General features: G+C 39.8%; 1 protein-coding gene and 1 long non-coding RNA gene across 2 annotated transcripts in view; one reads left to right on the top strand and one right to left on the bottom strand.

The window, feature by feature from the left end:
• Positions 1 to 1913: 1913 nt before the first annotated feature.
• Positions 1914 to 7968, bottom strand: LOC116780651. The gene is made up of 3 exons (XR_004354554.1): positions 7948 to 7968; positions 2689 to 2760; positions 1914 to 2556 (listed from the first exon to the last, which is right to left on the bottom strand). It is a non-coding gene; the product is annotated as an uncharacterized LOC116780651 (long non-coding RNA).
• Positions 7969 to 8384: 416 nt separating this feature from the next.
• Positions 8385 to 22446, top strand: part of MIB1 (mindbomb E3 ubiquitin protein ligase 1) — a 73553-nt gene continuing 59491 nt past the window's right edge. Inside the window, 4 exon segments of the mRNA XM_032678674.1 lie at positions 8385 to 8866; positions 17806 to 17977; positions 19515 to 19644; positions 21469 to 21573. Of these exon segments, the coding sequence (XP_032534565.1) occupies positions 8641 to 8866; positions 17806 to 17977; positions 19515 to 19644; positions 21469 to 21573 (633 nt within the window). The 5' untranslated portion in view covers positions 8385 to 8640.

Raw genomic sequence — 22446 nt, 5'->3', positions numbered from 1 at the left:
CAGGAAAGATGTGGACCTGCTGGAGTGGGTCCAGAAAAAGGCCATGAAGATGATCAGAGGCTGAGCACTTCTCCTGTGAAGGCAGGCTGAGAGAGATGTTCATCCTGCAGAAGAGAAGGGTCTAGGGAGACCTTACAGCAGCCTTTCAGTACTTAAATGGGGGCTACTTAAAGAGAGCTGGAGAGGGACTTTTTACAAAGGCTAGTAGTGGTAGGACAAGGGGAAATTGGCTTTAAACTGAAAGAGGGTTGATTCAGAGATTTTAGTAAAGTTGTGGATGTTCCATCCCTGAAAGTGTTCAAGGCCAGGTTGGATGGGACTTCAGGCAACCTGGTCTGGTGGAAGGTGCCCCTGCCCATGGCAGGAGGGTTGAAACTGGATGATTTTCAAGGTCCCTTCCAACTCAGGTCATTCTAGGATTCTATGATAATTTGATTTAACTTCTTCCCTTAAACTTTGATTTAACTTCTTCCCAATTAAAATGTATTTCAATTCAGCAGGTGTAGCAGGTGTTGTTTCATTCTCTGTTTAGGTGGTTGAAGATATCTTCAACAGCTGCTGCAACAGGAAGTCTTCTCAATATTTGTCTCCCTTGGGATGACTCTTGCAGGATCTAATCTACATGAAACCAGTTCCCTGCCTTTGAATACAGGCGGAGAACTGCTAAATACAAAATTGTGGTTAGTAGAGCATCAGACCAATTTGGTTCATAATATAAAAATTCTAAAATATTTATTTAATATTAAATATTATTTAAATAATGTTTAAAAATTTAATATTTAAATAAAACTTTGTTTTGGGTAATGTAAAATGTTCACAGAAGAGTTACAAGGAATGTTAAAATGAGTTACAACGAATGTTTGCTATATAGCTGAGTGTAACTGTCACAAATGTCTATTAATTTAAAATTGATTGTTTTGTTCAGAAATCAAAGATCCAGGACATGTTGAAAACTGAGAATATGAGACAGTACAGTATAAAATAATTTGAAAGCGAGCAAATATATTGAGAGCATTTATCTTACCAATTTTTTTCATTAAAAATGTTAACGGAAGCTGCTACAGGACTTAGAGAACTTTTGTAGGAGTACAGTAGAGTACAGGGTGTTGAATCTAGGTTAAATTTCATCCTGTCTCCAAGGAATATTTACTGTAGCATAAAGTACATTTTCAGTTTTATTTACCTATTTTCATTCCTTCATAATCACTTCAAAGAGGATAAAAATTTGTATCTGGTATTTCAAACACAAACCCAAAGCATTTTAGAATGCTTTATAGTAATGTCACCCACGCCCAACCAAATAACTTCTATATACATTTGGTAAACTCTTGTTCTACCTACATCAACAGTATGGCTCCAGCTGAATTCAGCAGAGTCAGAAATATGTCCAGTTAATCTTTTTCCTTTAGAAAATTTCATACATTTTCTTTAGCATGTTAAGGGTGAAAATAATTTAGAAGTATTAGATACAAATTTAAATGAAACATATTTTAAAAATGTTTACTTTATGCAAAACATTTGGCCTTGTTCAGCAACAGATATTTTTTTTTAAATTTCTAGCTGTTCTTTTAATAAATACAGATTTCAACAAGTCTATTAGAGTGTACTGGAAATCTTACTTCTTAGAATTTAGAATTACATAATGATGTGACTGGGACTATTTTCTTGTGACAAAACATAGAACATTTAGATTCTGTTTGAGTTACTCGATGTTTGTTACCATTTTGGCAGATTATTAAAATTAAACATGGATATTATTCAGTGCTTAAGTCACCTTTTAGGTATTACTTAGTGCATATTGAGTGCCTTTGTAATACAAGACAGACCTGTACTTGACTGTAAGCACACAATCAGCCACAGTGACTGCAACAAATATTATCAAGCAAATGAATTAGGAACATTCTTAAAATATCTTGATGAGTCATGGAGACAGTTTATTTTCCTATCAGTCTAAAAATATAACCTAGCTGGTTCTGATTACATCTGAGAATTTTAAGTGAGTACTTTCTTTACAATCTTTGCAATCAGGAAATTTAATATCAGGAAGGAATTAATACCTTCTTTCAATGCATCAGTTAATTTAAAAATCGTCTATGAATAAAACACCAACATGTGGCTAGACCGTTGAAAATTACATTTTTTAATCCTCTGAGCTATGCTGAAGTAGGAGAATTTGTATAGATATTCAAACAGGGGTACATGGTATTGTAGTGTGTATGGCCTAGATTGCTACAGAATTTTTACTTTTATTTTGTCTTTGAATATCTAAACCCAAGCTTAACCTCACAGAGATGTTGTTTTCTCTCCACTTAAAATAGTTCAGCATAGTAAAACTTAAAGCATTAACCAAGGAAGAAGATTCCAGGATGCTCCTGTCACAGAAAAGTAATCTTCTTTATCCTAAAACACTTTTTTTTGACATGTGGAAGTTTTTAGCCAGATGCAGAAAAAAATTTCTTCTTTTTTAGCAGATCTCTGTGGGGTTACTGTTGTTTCACAGCAGGAAGATGAAGTGACGTATGTATTATCTGTTCTCTGCTCAGCTGTTTTTCCTTCCTAGAAAAGAAATAGCAGATAGAACCCCTTAGGGAAAGAAAGAGCATTATGGACAAGGTGGGTTAATACATTAACCCACTGATTACCAGTTTCATGGAGGGATACCAGTAGCAGAACGAAAACCAAACCCACCAAAGCAACTTGCTGTGTTGCATGACCGACTTGCTCACTATCTGGCATTAACAATATTTCAATCTGCAGAAACTAGGGAAAAAAAAATCAAAATCAATTACTCATGATATTTCTGAACATTGAGGAAGAAAATTAGATTGCGTTATGGGTAATGAACCTGGTAAATAAAGCTGAGGAAATACAGTGCAACAAGTTAAGAGGATTGGGTGAATTTTAGCATTAATGGATGGTTCATGGCCACGCGATGGCAGCAGAGGCTGAGGAATTAGGGTTGTTTTTGACTATAAACTACGGATAAACCGGATATGCCCTGAAGTTCCTAACTGGTACTTCGGGTTCCACAAAATTACATTATGTACATTACGTACATTTTCATTTTAAAAGATGTGGCATGTTCATCAGACCAGAAGTTTCTGTGGAGAGGGGTTACATACTTTTCTTAAAAAAAAGCCCACAAAAATTAAAGAAAAATACATTTGGGGCAATTTTTTTTTTTACAGTAAAACAGTATTTTTCATCTCATTTGCCAATAATTCCATCTTTCTTCCTCACTTGTTGAGTTAGTTCCACCCAGAAAAGTGGGTGTATTTCGATAAAAACAAGGCAGTTGCTTACTTTTTCCTAATTTCTTTTCCTGATACTTTTGTCCACAGGAAAAAACTCCATTATAAAACCCCCTTTGGGGAAACCATAAAATTAAAATCTAGAATGCCTTCATTTTTCAAGGAGAGGACTAAAAAAACTTGCTTGTTGAACTGAGGCGGCAGAATTTTTGGACTCAGAGCAGTATAAATAATTAAGCTCTTTGTATTTTAAAAAGAAAACGACAATCTTCTCATTATATGTAAACTAGATGCTCTTTCTCAACTCCTAGGAAGCTATTTATGTATGCCCTTCATATGAAAAATTATAAGAATTCAGGATTTGTGCAAGATAGTAAACAAAACCTCAGAACACCACAAGTTAAAAATTATCTTTCCAAGAAGTTGAGATTTATTTCTTCTGAAATATATAAAAGCAGGCCTTTCACATGGAATTCTCTACTGGAATAGGCACAGTTCCCTTTCTGCATTGCGTGTTCCAGATCCTACACTACAAGTTCGGGTTTAATCAAAAAAGACAGTCCAGAACTTCTACCAGCGTCTCTCTTCAATCCATGCAAATACTTATATTATGATTTTCTGCTGGAGCATGACATTTTACAGAAATCAAAGGCAACCAGGTAGAGTTTAGGCAAGCAGCCTTCTGGAACAGCTTAGATGGATAGAATCATAGACTGGATGTCCTCCAAGGTTCTATTTCCTGTGACTCTATGAGGATTGCCTTGAGGGCTGCCCTACCCTCTAGGAGGGTAGCAGCTGCTCTTACAAAAAGTCAATATGCTCTCCAACAATAACAAGATGTTTACAGGGATGTCATTAGGGTATGCACAGCACTGAATTCTGCATAAACCAGAGGTCTTCTCTCTTGGCCTCTCACTGGATTGCTCTAATATGGCAGGAAGTGGTGAGGAAGACCATAATCACCAGCTGGAGGATGGCATGACTCAGCAATATACACAATTTCGGGTAGCCAGAAGGGAATTCTGTTCAGTAGCTCATTTTGGGCATCCAGATTCCTGCACTGAATGCATGTGAGTGAGTCTTTGCAATTGCAGGCCAGTATGCCTAAAGCTCTCTGGACTCCCTTCCTCCAGCCTATGATTCAACTGCTCTGTCACAACTACCCGAGGTGTTCCAAGCGAGCCCTGCCTCACAGGGCAGGCAGCAGCACTGTTCAGGGAAATGCTTCTGCTGCAGCAGCTTCAGGCATTACTGCTCTGCCAGTCTGCCCTGGTGGCCTCCTCCTGTAACAGGAACGGTGGGAGAAAACCACGCAGTCCTATTCCTCTGCTGGTGCTAGGTTTGAGGAGGGTTATGAGCAAGTATGATTTCTAGACTGTAGACCCACAAAGCAAAGAAAGCAAAGAAAAAAACCCCATCTCCTAACTTTAGTAGTGAGGTTTTACATGGCATTTCACCCCCACAATCTGAGGACTGACAGATTAAATTACCTGGAGTATGAGCACATGGGTTCACAAGGGAAAGTCCTGTTTAACCAATTTGATACCTTTTTGTGATAAGGTCACACATCTAGTGAATGAAGGGAAGGTAATGGTTGCAGTTTTTCTGGATTTTAATAAGTCTTTTGATATTGTCCTTTACAGCATCCTTCTGGACAAGTTGTCCAATGGTGGGATGAGTAGGTTCACTACACACTGGGCAAGGAACTGGCTGAAGGACAGGGCTCAAAGAGTTGTGGCGAGTGAGGCCACATCTTGCTGGTGGCTGGTCACCAGCAACGTCCCTCAGAGCTCAATTCTCCTCCTGTGCAATGAGGGGCAAATGCAAGTTTAGGAGATGTGATAAGCTCTCAGCACACATCACGAGAAGAGAACAGTCCTAATGAGAGACCAGGGACTGAAAATCCACATGCATCTATTCTGTGTGCAACCAGCCAGCCAAGGAGCTAACCCTTTCTGCCTCACAAAAGGCCTTAAGCCAACAAGGGTTTTTCCAGCTGAAAAATTAATATGAGTTCTTTCCTAGAGGTGTTACTATGACTAGTTTCCCAGTCTAAAGAAAATGCTGATACATATCTGAAAATGCTGTATTTGTTACTTTTCTTGTCACAACATGTTAATCGGATCCAACTTCCTGTGGAATCTTCATCTTGTTTATACAGTTGCTTGTTTATTTATCTCTAATTTTACTTCAGCTTCTTTTCAAAAAGCTCAAAGCTCTCTTTTTTCTTTTTGCTATCATGTTCTGATTCTTCTATTTCCATCCTTCTGTGAATCTCAAATAATCTTCAGGTGCTTACTCAGAATTAGATTCTGTTGCTTATTATTCTAGTACGAATACTGATATATATTCTTGTGGCTGCTACCAGAAGAATATCATAAAGGACCACTAAATGCCCAACTTGACAAATAAATCTTTCCTCAAAGCTATATCCTTTTCCATTCTCTGTTGTCACTTTTTAAATCTCCATCTCAAACTGGTATTTATGGGTTATTTTGAAGGCTAATTCAAATAAAAGGTTTAAGAACTAAATACCCTTTTTTCTTACTGGCTGGTTAAAACCCAAGCAGGTCCACAGAATATATAATATAATGTCTGATTCAAAGAGATGACATTGTCAAATATTTGGGATTCTGGAAAACCTAATCATGTAGTCAATGAGAATTTTGCAACTTCCACAACTTTGTGGCTGTATAGGTCTAGAAATGACAGGAGATTAGAGTGCAGAAATCAGTCATGTAATCATTGGCAAGTGAATATATCGGATCAGTCTATCCAGTCTTTATTTTCCACCACACAAATAAAATGGTACAAGCCTCTGTATTTTGAGCAACAGAGGACTCCCTGTTAGCTGTTAGGGGAGCATTCACATTCAGTCCAAGAGATGCTGGGTTCCAGTTACTACCTATTTTTTTGTTTGTCTAAGACACCTCTGAAAAAATTCCAGGCATCTTTAGAGATTTTGTTTTTTGCAAGTAAATCATCGGATAGAAAAAGCAGGTGAGTAGGAGGAGACGCAGGGGATTTTGTGATAGACAGAGCATGAGTCGCTAGTAGGATTATCAGGAGAGAAGAAGCTCCAGGATAGTATCTACCCACATGCATGGCTGCTGAACTGCAGCAGCAGCAGCAGACTCTCTTGTGGTCTGTGATTTAGGAGATATTCTTCTTGGAAAAATAAATGTAACTCTTCTGATTCTCTCCAGGAGAACTAATTCCGATCTCAGACTTTGATGGGATTTTCTGGCATACATTTTTTATCCAACTGTATCAAAGAGTAATCAAAAAAACGTGCCCTGGGTTATCCTCAGATATGCATGAACCAAGGCATGAAAAAGTAGAATGAGGCAGATGGGAAAATTATGCCCATAAGAGCCTAGACAGATCCTTTGATAACCCAAGAACTGTCCAGAATTTCTGGGAAATTCTGCCATGCACCAGTGCAATAAGCTAGCACAAACTGTGGGTACCTTTACTATGAGGAGAAGCATATGCTAAAAAACCACACTGCCTGGCAATTGCATGCTCCTCTAGGGTGGTATCTGTGAAGTTCTGAGGTTTTCACTGCAGAAGCAGAAATTGGACACTGCTTGGGATCGCCCACTGTCAGGATACAATTTCATGTTTAAGGCAGCATTCTTTAGCCTTAGCATGGGTTAGGAAGGAATGAATTATGTGCGGAATGTGGTGGTAGTCTGGTGGTTACATGTTCATACTCTTCTTCTCTGCTATACAAGTGGTAAAAAACTACACAAAAGAAGTTAGAAAATGATCTCATAGACTCTTCTAGCCATATTAATAACTACAAAGGTGGAAGAAAGCATAGAACAGTAAAATACCCAGGACACGATGGTAGCTGGGCTGGGTTTTATCAGCCATATCCCTGATGACTAAGAAATGGTTTTCTTTTGTCTAGTTTATATTTGTCTGTCCTTTAAGATGGATGCTTTTAAAAAGGCGGCACAGAACATGGTTAGAGACAAAACAATTAGAGAACCCTTTTAAAAATGCAGAATCAGATTCTGTAAAAGATTTGTGAGGATATGTGCAGTTAAAGGAAATTCTTTAGTATCATGAAGCTAATAAAGAGGGTAGTTGATTAAGAATTGCATTGTAGGTATGTGCTTGACCTTTGAGCAGGTACATCATCCGGGAGAGATGCCCCACAGTGGGAAGGGAAGGTGGAGGTATCAGTTCCTCCCTTTGGCTGACTTGGGCACCTGAATACCAGCTAAAAATGCCCCTGAGCTACAGAAGCACAGCCTCCCCAGACTCACTCAACCTCAGTAGGAATGCAAGACTTCTGTCCACAGTTTGAAAAGAAAATGGGATTTCAGGACACAGAAGTAACTCAAAAAACACTACACAGATTTAGAATCACAGAATTGCAGAATCATAGAATGGTTTGGGTTGGAAGAGTCCTTAAAGATCATCTCGTTCCAGCCTGCCCTGCCATGGGCAGGGACACCTTCCACTACACCAGGTTGCTCAAAGTCCCATCAGGCCTGGCCTCGAACACTCCCAGGGATCGGGCATTCACAGCTTTTCTGGGCAGCCTGTTCCAGTGCCTCACTAGCCTCCCATAAAGAGTTTCTTCCGCATATCCAACCTAAACCTGCCCTCTTTTAGTTTAAAGCTTGCCATGGGTAGGGACACCTTTCACTAGACCTGGTTGTTCAGAGCCCCATCCATTTACCTAAGCTAGACCGCGCACGGCTTCGTTGATATAGTTTAATTGAAAATCCCTGTGCCGCTGTAGGAGAGGCGACACGAGCAACTTGTGGACGGAGGAGGAGGGCGGTACGGGAAGCCCGTCCGCAGGAACCGCTCCCGGCGCCGGCACCACCACATCGCCTCAGCGCCGGGCGGAGCGGCGCCGCAGCCCTGGACAGGACTCCGCGATTCCAGAAGGAATCGCCAGGCTGGCGAGCTGGAGAAGCCGCAGGTAGCCCTGCCGGTAGGGATAAACAACCCTCTGTTCCCTCCTCCGCTTCCTGCCGTTCCCGCGGGCGCAGCCCCGGGATCGGGGCATTTCCCGCCGCGGCTCCACAGGGGGCGCTCCAGCGCCGCGCCCGCCGCGGCGGCCGCGCATGCGCAGCGCGGTGGGGTGGAGGCGGCCCCGCCGGTCTCCCTGGAGCCGGCGCCGTTGCGGGCGCAGGTCCCGGATGTAGCGGCGGGAGCGGGGCCGCGGTGGGAGCGGGCGGGGGGTGCCACCGGGGCCTGGGAATGGGCGCGTAGGGAGGCGGGGAGGAAGGAAGGAAACGAGCGGGGAGAAGAGCCGGACGGAGACTCCCGCCCGGCGCCCGAGGCAGCCGCCCCCATCGGGGTCCCCCTCCGCCGCCTGCGGGCTGCGCGCCCCCTCCGCCCGCCCCGGGGCGCCGCCGCCGGGATGAGCAGCTCGCGGAACAACCGGGTGATGGAAGGGGTCGGGGCCCGGGTGGTGCGGGGCCCGGACTGGAAGTGGGGGAAGCAGGATGGCGGCGAGGGCCATGTGGGCACCGTGCGCAGCTTCGAGAGCCCCGAGGAGGTGGTCGTGGTGTGGGACAACGGCACCGCCGCCAACTACCGCTGCTCCGGGGCCTACGACCTGCGCATCCTCGACAGCGCGCCCACCGGTGAGCGGGGAGGGAGGGAGGGCGGGCAGGGACCCCCCGGCCGCGGCGGGTCCGGGGGCAGCGCCCCGGGGTGCTTTTGGGGGGGAGCTGGGGGTCCCCTCCCGGGGGCGGATGGCGCCCCTTCTTTCCCCTTTCCCGAGGTTTTGGGTGGAGGGCGGGAGTCATCCACCCTCCCCCTCCCTTCGCGTGGGTGTCCGTGTGTGTGTACACGCGAACTTGGGACAGATCGGTAGCGTGGGGCCAAGGGGAGAGGAGAAGTTGTCCTGGGACTGCTAAATTGGGGTAGACAAAGCAGAAGTGATCAGCCACAAACAGCGGGCTCTCGGTGTTCTTGGGGGGGCGGTGGAGAGAGGCAACAGAGAGGGGGATTCATCAAGGTTTGGGTTTGTTTTCAGAACCCCACCCTTCCCTTCTTGAATTTATGTTTTAGAGTGCTTTTGTGAAAGGGTGACAGTCATTCTTGAGTCCAGTATAGGGGGGGTTTGCAAAAGAGAAGTATAGCACCTTTTTGCTACAGATCACATTAAGTGGTTGAAACGCGGTTTTGTCTTGTAGTCTGCACGTTGCCTTTTATCTGTATTGCCAGACCAGCCGTAAAATAGCGAAGGTACTGGGGGGGGATGAAAGAGCACATTCGTTCATTCTTTTAACTATTTGACTGCTTGATATGTACGCTTTAAGTCCAGTCATTTTGGACAATGGATTTAGATCTGCACTGATACTATGCGGCAATGTTAGTGTTGAAAGCACTGCAGGGAAATGTTCGTTTTAGCACCTCTTTTTACGGTGAAAACTCACAAAGAAAAATATTTATGATGTTAAGTTTCATGAGAAATATAACAAGGCGATTTTCGGGCTAGACAGGATTGCCTCAGTGATGAAGTGATTGGACTGATTTATTGAGGTACTTGGTTGTACTGCTTTTCTAATATGTCTTTCATTTAGAACATCATGAAGAGACCATCTTTGTGCCAGCCATGTGTAGTATTACGGAAAGGAAAATTATAGCAGTGGGTTGAAGCTAAAGGACTTTTGAGGAGACAGAATCATGGAATTCACCCTAATTGATTACAAAAAGTATTGCTAAGAAAAAACCCTGCATATTGCATGGTGAACCTTTAATTTTTCTGTGGCTGGGCTTCTTCCTCTCTCCTGGATTCATGGTTGTTTTTTTGTTTTAAAACAAGAAGTTAAGAGTAGTCTTTCCAGTTGTCAGCCCTTGTCTTGCAGACATTTATGCTTTGAAAGTTTACTTGCATTTGATGTCCTGCAGAAACCAGCAGGACTGCTTCTGCTTAGAACTGAAGTATGTGCATAGATGTTGAATATGAGCCTTGAATGCTCATTGTTCTGGCTCTGCTGGATGTATTTGCAAGCAGACGGTATCCGGTTAACTGCATCTGGAAGCCTAGACTTAATACTCGGTTTTAACTGTTCTAACCCTGCTTTTTTTTTTTGTGGGGTTTTATTGCTTGTTTGGTGGTTTTTTGTTTTGTTGTTGTGTTTGTGGGTTTTTTTCCCCCAGTCTTTCTAATTTTCATTTCTGTTTATACTTTTGTATTAGAATTTTCACTTCTGTTTCAGGTAGGACTGTGTATATTGCTGTGTGGAAAACTCGTAAACACTGCTGTTGTCAGGCTTAGAAAAATGGTATTTCTCTTCCTGAGGTTTCTGGCCAACACGTGCATCATCCTTATGGAACTGTTGCATGGCACTACCCAGGGTTGCTTTTTGCTAGAGGGAGTTACTTTTGAGGTCATGGTTCCCTGGAGATAGGAAGAGTAAAAATGTGTGAAATAGTAGCACCAAAAGAGCAAAGTTAATGGAGTTAGGATGCTGTAAATTTGGATTGAAATCTTGGTTTTACTACTGATTCACTTTGTAGTCTTGTGCAAATCACTTCCCTTCTTCACCTTTTTGTAGTGACTTATGTTTTCTCCATGGTAGTTACTATCCATTGTTTGGATTAAAGGACTGACTTTGGATGATAGTTTGATACTATCTCTAGGGGCATTTACGTAAGTGGGATTAGGTGACAGGAATTTGTAATGGAAGTATTAATAATGATGCTGTTGAGCAAGGAAATATAGAATGTGGGGTGGCTTTTTGTTTGATGATACTTAGCAGGGTTTGAAATCAAGGCTCTTACAGTTTAAAATTAAAAAAAATTCTCTGGTTCACAAATTTACAGTCACGACATGATTGTAAGTTCATAGAGAAATTAGATATAAAAATATAGTAGTAAAAAGCAAAATTAAATTGACCGTTGTGGGGAGTTCGTTCTATGAGGTGTTAAAAATCGGTCTGGATTGTAAGTTCTTAAAAGTGGTGCTTGCAGACAGAGTTTGCTGCTTTGATGAGTTTGAGGCCTATGCAGCTGGAAACAGTAGTGATGGATCTGGAACTTTGTTACAGAAGTAGTGCTTGAAGCTCATTCTATTTAAAAAAAAAAAAAAGAAACTTGAGTTTCATACATGTCTTCATAAGTATGTATATGCCATAACAATGCTTCATAGACTTAAAAAATGTACTGTTCTTGTCTTTTAATGGTTGTAGGCTATTACTAGCATTGTGAGACTGTTAACTTCTTATAAAACTTAAATAGCCTTAGTACTAAGGTATTAGGACAGTCTTCTGAAAACTAAAAGCTCATTTATGATTTACATGAAGAATCTCTTGTAAGCTCTTTGCTCCAGATTTAGTCATCTGGGTAATGAGTGATTTGTGGTGTGAAGTTTTGTGGTGTTTTGGCTATGTCTGCTAAGGTAGCCATATTAGCTGCTTCTTAGTGTGGTCATATTTACATTGGCCAGCATTATTTTAAATGAGACAGAGTGATTGAGAGGGATTGGTAAACTAACGATCTGAATAGAAATGAGATTTCAGTTAGAAGAAAGGAAACTTCAGGTAGGTCCTCTATAGTGGGTTCCTCAATGGACAAGTGGTGGGATGTGATACATCAGCAGTGCAGTGTAGTTGCTTGATTACTTGCAAAGAAACCCTGTTATTTCTGTAACTTTTGCCAAGATCTAGGAGTCTTGAGTGTCCCCTTTTCCTGGTAGTTTTGTGGAAAAGAAACAGGAAGGAGTAGTTTTTGGAGTTGTTGAACAGAAACCAGAAGGATGTAAACTCAAGCTGTATATTTAGAAGGGAAGGCAGTCTTTTGCCAGTGGTAAAGGCCAGACAAGTAGCATGTTTGTAGAGAGCACGCCTGGCTACATTTGCATAACATTCATGAGCATTACAGGAACTCTTTTTTTATTGTCTTTCTGAAGATTTGCTTCCAGTAGAGCCTAGATCAAACTTTGTCATCCATTTCCTCTTTTATATGGTTGGTTCAAAGTAACAATGTTATTTTCTTACTGAAAATATTTACCCAATTGTGTTTGACCAAGGGAAGTTGGCATAGGAGGTCTGGAAATGGAATTTTGATGTGGAATTATCCCTCAACTAGAATGTGCATCAGTGCAGCGTGGAAAGCATTATGTGCTGTAGTCTGCTAATATTGAAAATTTAGGTGTTATGTGTTGAAGAGCTGAGTGGCTTTCTGTACTTGTATTAATGGTTTTTTGTAACCTGAAAAGTTGTATAATTCGTTATGAAGTCTTACATGTTGGAGTGTTTTAAAAAGCAGACCACCGTATATGACTTAGCCTGCATATTTGTTTATTTGTTCTTGCTTTTAGCACTTCAAGTGGAATTTAACGCAGATTGTCTTAGTCAAGATTTTTTTAGTGGCTATTTGTAAATACTTAAAGGAGCCCTCACAAGTTAAAAAATCTAATAGCTTCTTTAGTAGTGGTACTTGGGAGGCCTGTTTTTTTAATAAATATATTCTTTTACTGTGCCCTTCCCCCATGTCTCCTACACAGTAACCCTCTCCCTCCATGTGTATGTTGTGATACCCTTACAGATAAGACACATGCTTTAGCAAGTCTGGCATTTTGTGTTTATAATAATAATTGGTCAGCTGGCTGCTTCCAAACAGTGTATTTAATAGATTAGTTATGTTTGTGGGAACACTGATTTGAGTTTACATGCAGTTTGTCAAAATCTAACTGGTTAATCTCTTAAGAATTCTTTGTTTTCAGTTTGCCTGGACTCCGGCTGTAGTGTAAAAGTTGTCTGGAGTGGAAGAACAGGAAGAACAAAGCATTGCTATTTCTTTTTAAATTAGGATGGAGACGAATAAATTCTCTAAATAGTTCATGGTATCCCTTACCTGATGGTAGTGTTGTCATTATGATACGAAGGAATTTTGGCTTCTTAGAGTTCTGTAGAGAGTGGTAAGTCCATTGGAAAGCAGATTTTGTTGGTTCTCAGATGTAATTGGAGTCACTATTGGCGTCTTCTGTGCTTAAGAGTAAGTGATGTGGATACACCTTGTACATCTTATTTTACTGTTAAAATGTCCTTTTACTGGACAGCTGTATGTTGCCAGCTAATTCTGTTTAGTACAAAAGAGCTATTTGTAACAAATTCAAATAGCAATTTGAGCAGCATTGCTTCTATTTCTTTTCACATTTGCAAGAGTGAGCATGGATTTAAAAAAACTGTAGGAAAGGGCTGTAAAATTGATGTATAAATGAGAGGTGACAGAGGAATGGTGGGCTAAGTAATCCAGGGAGGATTTGGGAATAGATGACAAAAGTGAAGATAACCATGGCAGGGTAGAAAAGGTAGAAAACTAATATAACATTCAAATAGTAAAAAACATTAATGACAAATGGAGATCAGGAGTACTGGATTTTATGGTGTACTAGGGTTGGAGGGACCTTAGGAAATGGCAGCTATTTAAAAGTAATTAGGCACGGTAAAAGTACATTTCCTGTTATCTGGTTTCTTTTGGTTTTTTTAGTACAGATGATACAAAACCTGTTTCATTTTGAAATAGCCTACTTTGAGGAAATTTTGAAGAATAGTTAGAAGTTCAGTGTTTTCATTATCTCAGTTTAGAGAGCTAAAGTGCTGTTTTGGTGCACAGCTGGTCAGCTGCAGGGCTGCTGCTTGAATTCTGAAGTTTTTATGGCACTTTAATTTATTCCAGTAGTTTAATGAAGGCACTCTTTCCTAATATAAACTTTGTAAAGTTTGCACTTCTCAACCTTTCTTAAACAGCCTTGCTTTCAAAGAGCGGAAGCAGTTTGTGACAGATACTGTTTGCCTTTGGGTCAGGATTTTAGTTTGGCTTCAGAGCCCTACACTTCATCCAGTCTCCTGGTTGTTCTTGTATGTTGTGCTTTGATTTACGTCATGGGGTGGTTTGATAGCACATAAACTGCTTTGGTTTTTGGTGAAAGTAAAGTGAAATATATGATCTCAAGGCTGATCTCGGGTAGAGCCGATCTAGTCTGAAACACTAGGATTAAAGTTTCCTTCCCTCCCTCCAAGTGCATGTACTGCTGCCATGAGGTCCTCAGGAGTGAATTTTGGTGTGTAGATGGTTAGTGAGTAGGTGGAGACCACAGATGCAGGTTGTCCCCTTCCAGCCACAGTGCAGCAGGGATCCTCACTGCAGCTTGTGGGGGACCCCGTGCTGAAGCAGGTGGATGTGCCCTGAAGGAAGCTGCAGCCCAAAGAGAGCCCATGCTCGAGCAGTGTTTTCCTGAAAGACTGAAGCCTGTGGAAAGGACCTGTGCTGGGGCAGGTGAAAAGTATGAGGAGCTATAGACTGACCATAACCCTCCATTCCCCATCTTCACCAGAAGGGTTTTCAAGTGCTAGAACAGGCTGCCAAGGGAAGTGGTTGAGTAACCCTGCAGATATTTAAAAGACATGTCGGTGTGGTGCTTAGGGACATTTTTTAGTGGTGGACTTGTTGGTGTTAAGTTAATGGTTGGACTCGATGATCTTAAGGGTCTTCCAACCAAAATGATTGCATGATTTTGTCTACCGTGGGGAGAAACAGGGAGATAGAGGAGTTTGGAATGAAGGACTGCAGTTGTCTCTGTGAGGTAGGTAGAGTGTAGGGAGAAGATGTTTCAGTTTTTGTCTTCATCACCATCCTCTTTTTTTTTTTCCAATTAGCTATGAATTTAATTTTCACCAAGTCAAGTTTGTTTTACCTGTGATGGTAATTGGTAAATGATCTCACTTTTAGCTTGACCTAAGGTTTTTCATTTTATTTTCACTCCCTGTTCTGTTGAGGAGGGAGAGTGAGAGAGCAATTGAGTGGACATCTGACAGCCAGCCAAGGTTAACCAGACTTGTGTTCCTGTAATATCTTGTCAAACTTTAACCCAAATACGTTCTTTCAATCTTCTTGAACACTTGCTATTGATGTAAGTAACTTTGTATTATGACTGTGAATGAGAGTTTAGCTGTCACATTTTGTGATCCAATAGTAGCATCTTCTTTTACCCTCTTTTTTTTAAGCAGATGAAATTAAAAGTCTCTTAGTCCATTGTCACCAGAGGCATCCAAATCTACTTCTTCCTCCAGATCTCTAGAGCAGTGGTTAGACATTCTGTAACAGGATTACTTGCCTACTCCTGCTCTGCAGTTCTTTGTCATACCAGCAGTGTTGTGCAGCACCACGAAGAATGGGATTGGGAAACCAGTTCAGCTGAATATTTTTCCTCCTGACTGTTTTCCAGCCTGGTATGTTTCTTGATGCAGTTTACATCTCTGCTCTGCAAAAACCATTTACTGGCATAATGGAAAGAATGGAGGCATCATGGTCATGCGAGGCATGCACTGAAGTGGGTGTTGCTGCTGGAATCACATGTCAGGAAATGGATGAAGAAAGGCTGTATCTATCAGGGTGGTGTCTAGGGATCTGTGAGATACAGACATGCCCCTCTAGATCAGAGACTCCAAATACATTGTTCTCTTTTAAGTCTCAGGCTCTATGGCCAGTAAAATGACTTGAAACAAATATCTTTGTATGTTTTTTTTCCTTGATCTTTCCATAGTATCTTTGGCCTCTGGCTAGAAATATTTAGTTCTTATTTAAGTTTACATATTCTGTATTAAAGGACTCATGACTCCTGATTGATTCTTTTTTACCCTCTTTCCTGCTGCCTGGACAAACAGAAGAATCCTACAGCACCCAATTCCTTGATCCTTTCTCATCCAGAATAAATGTATTCCTTGGCCAATTGTCTTCCCCGAAATTCAGCAGACATTAAAAGAAATAAATTCCAAAGATGTGTAACTTCTCTGTTTATATGTGAAATACCAATTTAGCAATCAGTCAAAAATAAAAGCAAAACAAATACCACCCCTCAACCCCAAGCACCATAACTAGTTAGACTTTTAAAACAAGGTGACAAAAACACTAGCAGGATATCTCAGTCCTTTTAATGCACCTGTTCTTGAAGAGCACCAAAAAATAGTAAAATGCTTCAATACAATCCCCAATGCAAGAGAGACATGGACGTACTGAGTCAAGTGAAGGGCTGCAAATGTGTTTGCAGCAAAGGGATCTTAAGGCATATAGTACAAGGAAAGACTGAGGAATATGATGTTTAGCCTAGAGAAGAGAAGGCTCAGGGAGATATTAAGAAGGAATATAAATACCTGGTGGAGGTTGTAAAGAGGATGAAGCCAGGCTCTTTTCAGTATTGTCAACTGACAGGGCAGGAGACAATGGGCACAAATTGAAATACAGGAATTTCTATGGAAACATAAGAAGAAATATTTTTGCTATAGAGATGGTTGAACGCTGGAGTATGCTGCATTGTGAAGTCTGTTCTTGGTGGTGCTCAAAAAACTGACTGGATATGGTCCTGCGCAGTCAGCTCTAGTTTATCCTGCTTTGAGCAGCAATGGTTGGAAGAGACAATCTCCAGTGGTTACTTCCAATCTCAGCTATTATGTGATTCTGTGAAATGATCAAACAGGAAGGCATTTCCTTCAGTTTTGCCTCTCCAACTGTTAATTTTTCTTTGCTGCAGATGGTTCAGCTTTAGGACATAAGTGATTAATAGATTTATAGTGAATTTGGCAGTCATTTCTGAGAACATCCCTTCTGGAGGGGACAAAACCCATTCTTTTTCCTCACTGATTTCAGACTGATGTGGGTTTTTTGAAGGGGGAGTAACTGAAATATCTGTGTTACTCCAACTTTTTAGTGCTCATTTCTGTCTAGTGTTACTAGACTGAGTGCCAGTACTTCTTTCTTCTGTTGCTCAATTTTTTCCAAACAGCAGCAGAATTTGATTTTTTTAGAAATGAACTCGTGGCTGTTCACTGTATTCAGAATGCATGGATAGAAACTGTGACTGATCACTTTCACTCAGCTGTAGCTTGGCAAAGCTGTAGGAATAAGTAGTCTTGAGAACTCAGTTTTTGTGGAAGTTTGGGCAGAGCACATGCTGGTGGGTTACATTCAATCTGTCTTTGGCACATTCTTTTAAAAAAGAACAGCATAGCAATAAACTGCTTCAAAAATGGTAACAGGTTTTCATGAAGCTAATGGCATCTATCCAAGACAGCTTAATTTTTTTCCTGTATAAAAAAGAATGCAGATAAGCACTTATCTTTTCCACTGTGCAAAATGTGTAAGTCAGACTGTCACACAGTTTAACACAGTAGCCTTTGTGATATAAGGTGTGTTGATAGCCTTAATCCCGAAATAAAGTTCCAGATTGCCTGTATATTTTGATAAACGCACTTGTGACCCTTTAGCTTATAGCTAAAAGATTTCTTATTTTCTTTCTCTCCCTTGTATAGATGGAAGGAAACAAACATAGCTTTCTCAGCCTTTTAAGCTGAGAAAAGGTAGAGTGTTTCAGGAACAGTCTGACAACTGGAGATATGAAGCAAAGTCCACTATCTTTTCCCCTCAGTCATATAGGCCGATAGGGTATGACTAGCAGCATTTCTCTGTTGTTAACTTTTTAGTATGTAGTTTCACATTTTAATGGTGTGCAACAGAAATCTGTGTAGTGGTGTAGCGAAGTTGTTAGTCTTTTCATTTCCTTTTTCTCCCACAGGTATCAAGCATGATGGGACTATGTGTGATACTTGTCGGCAGCAACCTATCATTGGCATCAGATGGAAATGTGCTGAATGCACAAATTACGACTTGTGCACAGTTTGCTATCACGGGGACAAGCACCACCTGAGGCATCGCTTTTACAGAATTACCACACCGGGAAGTGAAAGGTAAAATGTAGCTTTTTCTTCATGAAATTAAGAAGGAACAGTTAATTAACTTTTCCGCTGCAGATTTGGTTACTTAAACTTGGATTAGGTAACACAGTGGCTTGAGGTTAGATTTGGTTACTGGTTGTCTGCCTTTGGGAGGGAAGGTAGCTAGGACAGATCCTGGGAGCTTGGAAAACATGGACATTTTAGAAACAACAGAGTACAGAAAAAAGGATATGATTATTCAGTTTTGCTGAACCTCATTGCAGTCTTCCTAGTGCTTGTCTGTAGCAAGCCAGTGTGAGAACAAGAAGAGAAAGGCCCGAGGAGTGTCTAGATGACCTTATATTGTTTTCTCTAAGCTGTGATTTACTGCCTAAAAAGTTAACTGTTTGAGGGAGGAGAAAGGGGCCAAGCAGTGTTATTGAATTTGAGGGATGTCCCATGGGAAAAATGGCAAGAGGCATCTAAGAACATTTGGATGAAGGGAAGCATAAGCTCTACCTATTTTAGTTTTGAGGCTGGGATATCGTATGGGTGGCATATCAATGTAATGTGTGCTGGTTTTTGTCTCAGTTTTGTACGTATTGAGAATTTCCTAAAAAGATGCTCCGAACAAGATTTCTTTGTGTTTTTGATAACTCTTATTTTACTTTGGAAAAAAATGGCCAACGTTTTTGTGTGCTCTTTGCATTCATTGTAACAATTTAACTTTTTCCCTTTGTGCCATCTGCTGGATGTTAAAAGTTCAGCAGGAGGCTGAGAGACTTCCTGAAGTGGTCAGGAAACAGTCTGAATGTCTGCTGAAAAATACTTTTGTCTGGCAACATTTTCCTGTCATGAAGTAAGAAGTCTTGTTGCATGAAAAGTGGTGGCTTTTGAGATGACAGAAACGGCAGGAAAATGTTTGTCTCTTTGTTTCTATTATTTCTAGTTAAATACTCATGAACTGTTCTGTTTGAGGTTTATCTACTTGAGTTCTGGTGAAAAGGAAGAAAGAAGTTTACCTTAGAAAAATCACATAATATGACAGAAAAAATGGATGCTGATATATTGACTTAAATAAACTAAGGCAAGGAGGGAAAAGAGATACAGCTCTTATTAGCATAATTCTGAATAAAAGTGGCAGGGCAATTGTGGGACAGAAGCATTGGCCTAGGGTGCATCTAAGAGAAAGAGAAGTGTGTTTATATGACTCTGCATGTTTCTTTAATGATTTTAATAATAACAGTACAGATCTATATATATATGTTTACAAGATGATTGCTGGTAGTAGGAAGTCTGGAGAAGGAATTGCTATTAGAATTAAAAAATAATTATAAACATAGAATAAATCAGACCTTGGAAGATCATGTTTTTTGTCTTGTATGCTGCTATTGAAGTTGAGAATTGAATGGATGTGATTCATGCACTGAAATCTGCAGATGTGGGGTTATTTTTTGTTTTATTTTGGAGTTATTTGCTTTCAAAATGCTCTCCTTCCTATCCCCAAAGATTTGTTTTGAACTTTCTTTATTATTTTGACATTTGTGGGTTCTTCTTTTAATAACTTCAGGGTATTGTTGGAGTCTCGACGTAAATCAAAGAAAATTACAGCAAGAGGGATCTTTGCAGGTGCCAGGGTAGTACGAGGAGTTGACTGGCAATGGGAAGATCAAGATGGTGGCAATGGGCGTAGAGGAAAGGTAAAAATAAAACTGGTTTTAATGAGATGCACCTTTGCATGCTCGTGTAATGGCCTCAGCAGCCTTTCTAATTGTAAAGTAAAAACATCATCATAAAAGTTACTATTTTAATTTGCTGGACATTTTTAAATCTTAACCTGTAATGCTCAAGCATTTAGAAAGAGGAGGGTATGTATACCGTAACAATTCTTTTACATTTAAATTTGCATTGTTATGATACCAGCACAAAATTTTTTTAATTACTAAATTTTTGTCATGGTGGTCTTTTAAGACTGACCTGTAAAAACATTAGGTCTTGAGCATATTTCAGCATTATTAGAGAGCTGGCATGAAAACAGAGCTCTCAAGAGTAGCCCTTTCTGGTCATCACTGCATTGTGTAGTCTTATTGCTCATGGGCCAGCGGTTTGTGTAACTCTTGCTCTTGGTTTTCAGTGCTGGCACCTGGGATTTTTGTTTTTCATCTAATAATTATAGGGACTTTTTCAGTTTAAAATTAAAAACTTCTCAAGTGTTGGATCTGGATATTAGATTCCTGGCTTAGGACAATATATGAGTGCTTTTGATGTAGTTCTATAGTAAAAATATTTGGATTTATTGAAAATAGTATGGAATGGTAAATTGCTAATTGTAACTTCTGCATATTTTCCATTTACAACTTCCATTTACCTTGAGAACTAATCAAGGTTTGTTGTAAGTATGAACATACAACAGGCAGTGTAAAATATACTGTACTTTATCACCACATTTAAGAATTGGATGCCCTTATGTCTTGGTGAACTGGTTTTGGGTTTTTTTTGGTTGAATTTGTTTTTAGTACACTTAAGCGGCATTTAAAAAACAGTGAAAAGTTCCTGGATATTATGTTTAGCTCATTTTATATTGTTGTTTAGCTTATCTTATATCCTAGACATTTAGGGAAGCTTTAGGACTTTTGGAGATTTCATTTTGAATTTTATTGAAAAGAAATAATAAGTTTAAATCTCTTAAAGCAAGGACTATTTAGATGCAGCTTTTTTCATCTTGATTATTTACCCCTTCTTGTGTCAAGATACTTTGAAATCTCTGAAACTTTGCAAAATAAGAGTCTTAGCCTTCATGGTCTTCTTTGTGTACTAAACTTGTATTAGAGGGATTACTTGCAAGCTGAAAATATGTATAAATGTACATAAATATTTTTAACAAGGAAAAGTATGTGGTAGATAGTAGAAACAGCTTTTAAATAAATACAAATAAGAATGGAGGCAAATTCTGGAACCTGATATTTTATTTCTTTTAATAATGGCAGTGTTCTCAGAATTTGGTGCATGGCCTCATGATTTCAGAAATGTCAGGGAAAGACATCTTCACTCTTCTTCTTTTGTACTGTTGCTAAACATATTGGCTCTGGAAATAAAACTTTGTCTCCTAACACAGTGCACAGCTACCAGGCTAATGCAGGTTAAGCCAGACAAATAGAAGCAATTAAAATAGTTTCCATCCTGTTTTTCATAGTAAAATGCTGCTTCTGATAAGAACATATCACAGTATTATAATATAATTTTTTACAGCTCAGATTTTGTTCTCTGCTTATGTAATCAGATTGCCTACCAAATATACAAAGAGAAAAATAGACCTACAAAGCATATATTCAATCTGCTCTCTTATTGAGATACCTGGGGAAGACTTGTATCAAACAGAAAACAGCTTTAGAATAAATTATATCAAATTCAGTAAAACTGCTATGTCTTGAATTATTTTGAAGAGATTAACAAGGTTTTAAGTTCAGATTGTGCTTCTAAGTCTTTGTTCTAGAAACAGTTTTCTTGTTTTTCAAACTGAATAGGTAACTGAAATCCAAGATTGGAGTGCGTCGAGTCCACACAGTGCAGCATATGTTCTCTGGGACAATGGTGCTAAAAACCTTTACAGAGTTGGCTTTGAGGGCATGGTAAGTGTAAAGGAGCACAAAGGGTAAGATGCATGGTGGGGGAAGGGCAGTAAGAATAACTTGTTGTGCTTTATGGTCCTGCTTTTGTAATATGCCTTGTCAGTTTGCATGCTGTTAGTCAGGTCATTGTGAATCCAGCTGTAAGGGTCATGCATATGTATTAGTAAGAAAGTCTGATCTGGGAATTTATATTTATAAAACATGTGAACAACTACAAGTTAGGAGCTGGTTTCAGCCATAGTAAATGTTTGCATCACATATGTGTTTATCTTACTGTGTTACTATTGTGCTTCAATTAAAATTCAGAAAAGAAGAACAAATGTAGTTATGAAATGTTTATAAAATTGATTGTTCAGCTCCTGATTTCTTCAGTAGACTTCAAATTTTGGTGTGACTACTGCAAAATTTACAATTTTTGAATTACTGTCAACACTTGAAATCCTATTGAGAGCAATTTTCTTTTTGTCAGTGGAAAGGTGTTGAATTAAATTACAACTTTATTTGCTTTAGCATTAAATTTTTCCGTTTCATTCTGAAGCTTCTCCAGCTACTTCTCCAGCTCTAGAGAAGAAATGGGTCAGACTCTAGCCTAAGTACCTTCTGTTGCTGGGTTTTCTTATCCTAATGTGGGTCAGGGAAAGGTTACTTCGATTATCAACTGCTTATAACGTCTAAATTAGCATTTTCTCTGCATATTTGTTTGTTAGTGCAGAGAAAGACCATGTTAACTTAACATTGAAGTACCATCTTGTCAGATGTGTAACAGTAATAATATGTTAAACAATGACTAGTTACTTTTTTGAATGTAAACTATTTGGCCTTATAGCCTCACTTAACATTTATTTTTATAATTAAAAAGAAAATCAATACCAC

This window comes from Chiroxiphia lanceolata, chromosome 1 (assembly GCF_009829145.1).
Source record: "Chiroxiphia lanceolata isolate bChiLan1 chromosome 1, bChiLan1.pri, whole genome shotgun sequence".
Classification (NCBI taxonomy): Eukaryota; Metazoa; Chordata; class Aves; order Passeriformes; family Pipridae; genus Chiroxiphia; species Chiroxiphia lanceolata.
This window is presented reverse-complemented; position numbering and strand designations above follow the sequence as displayed.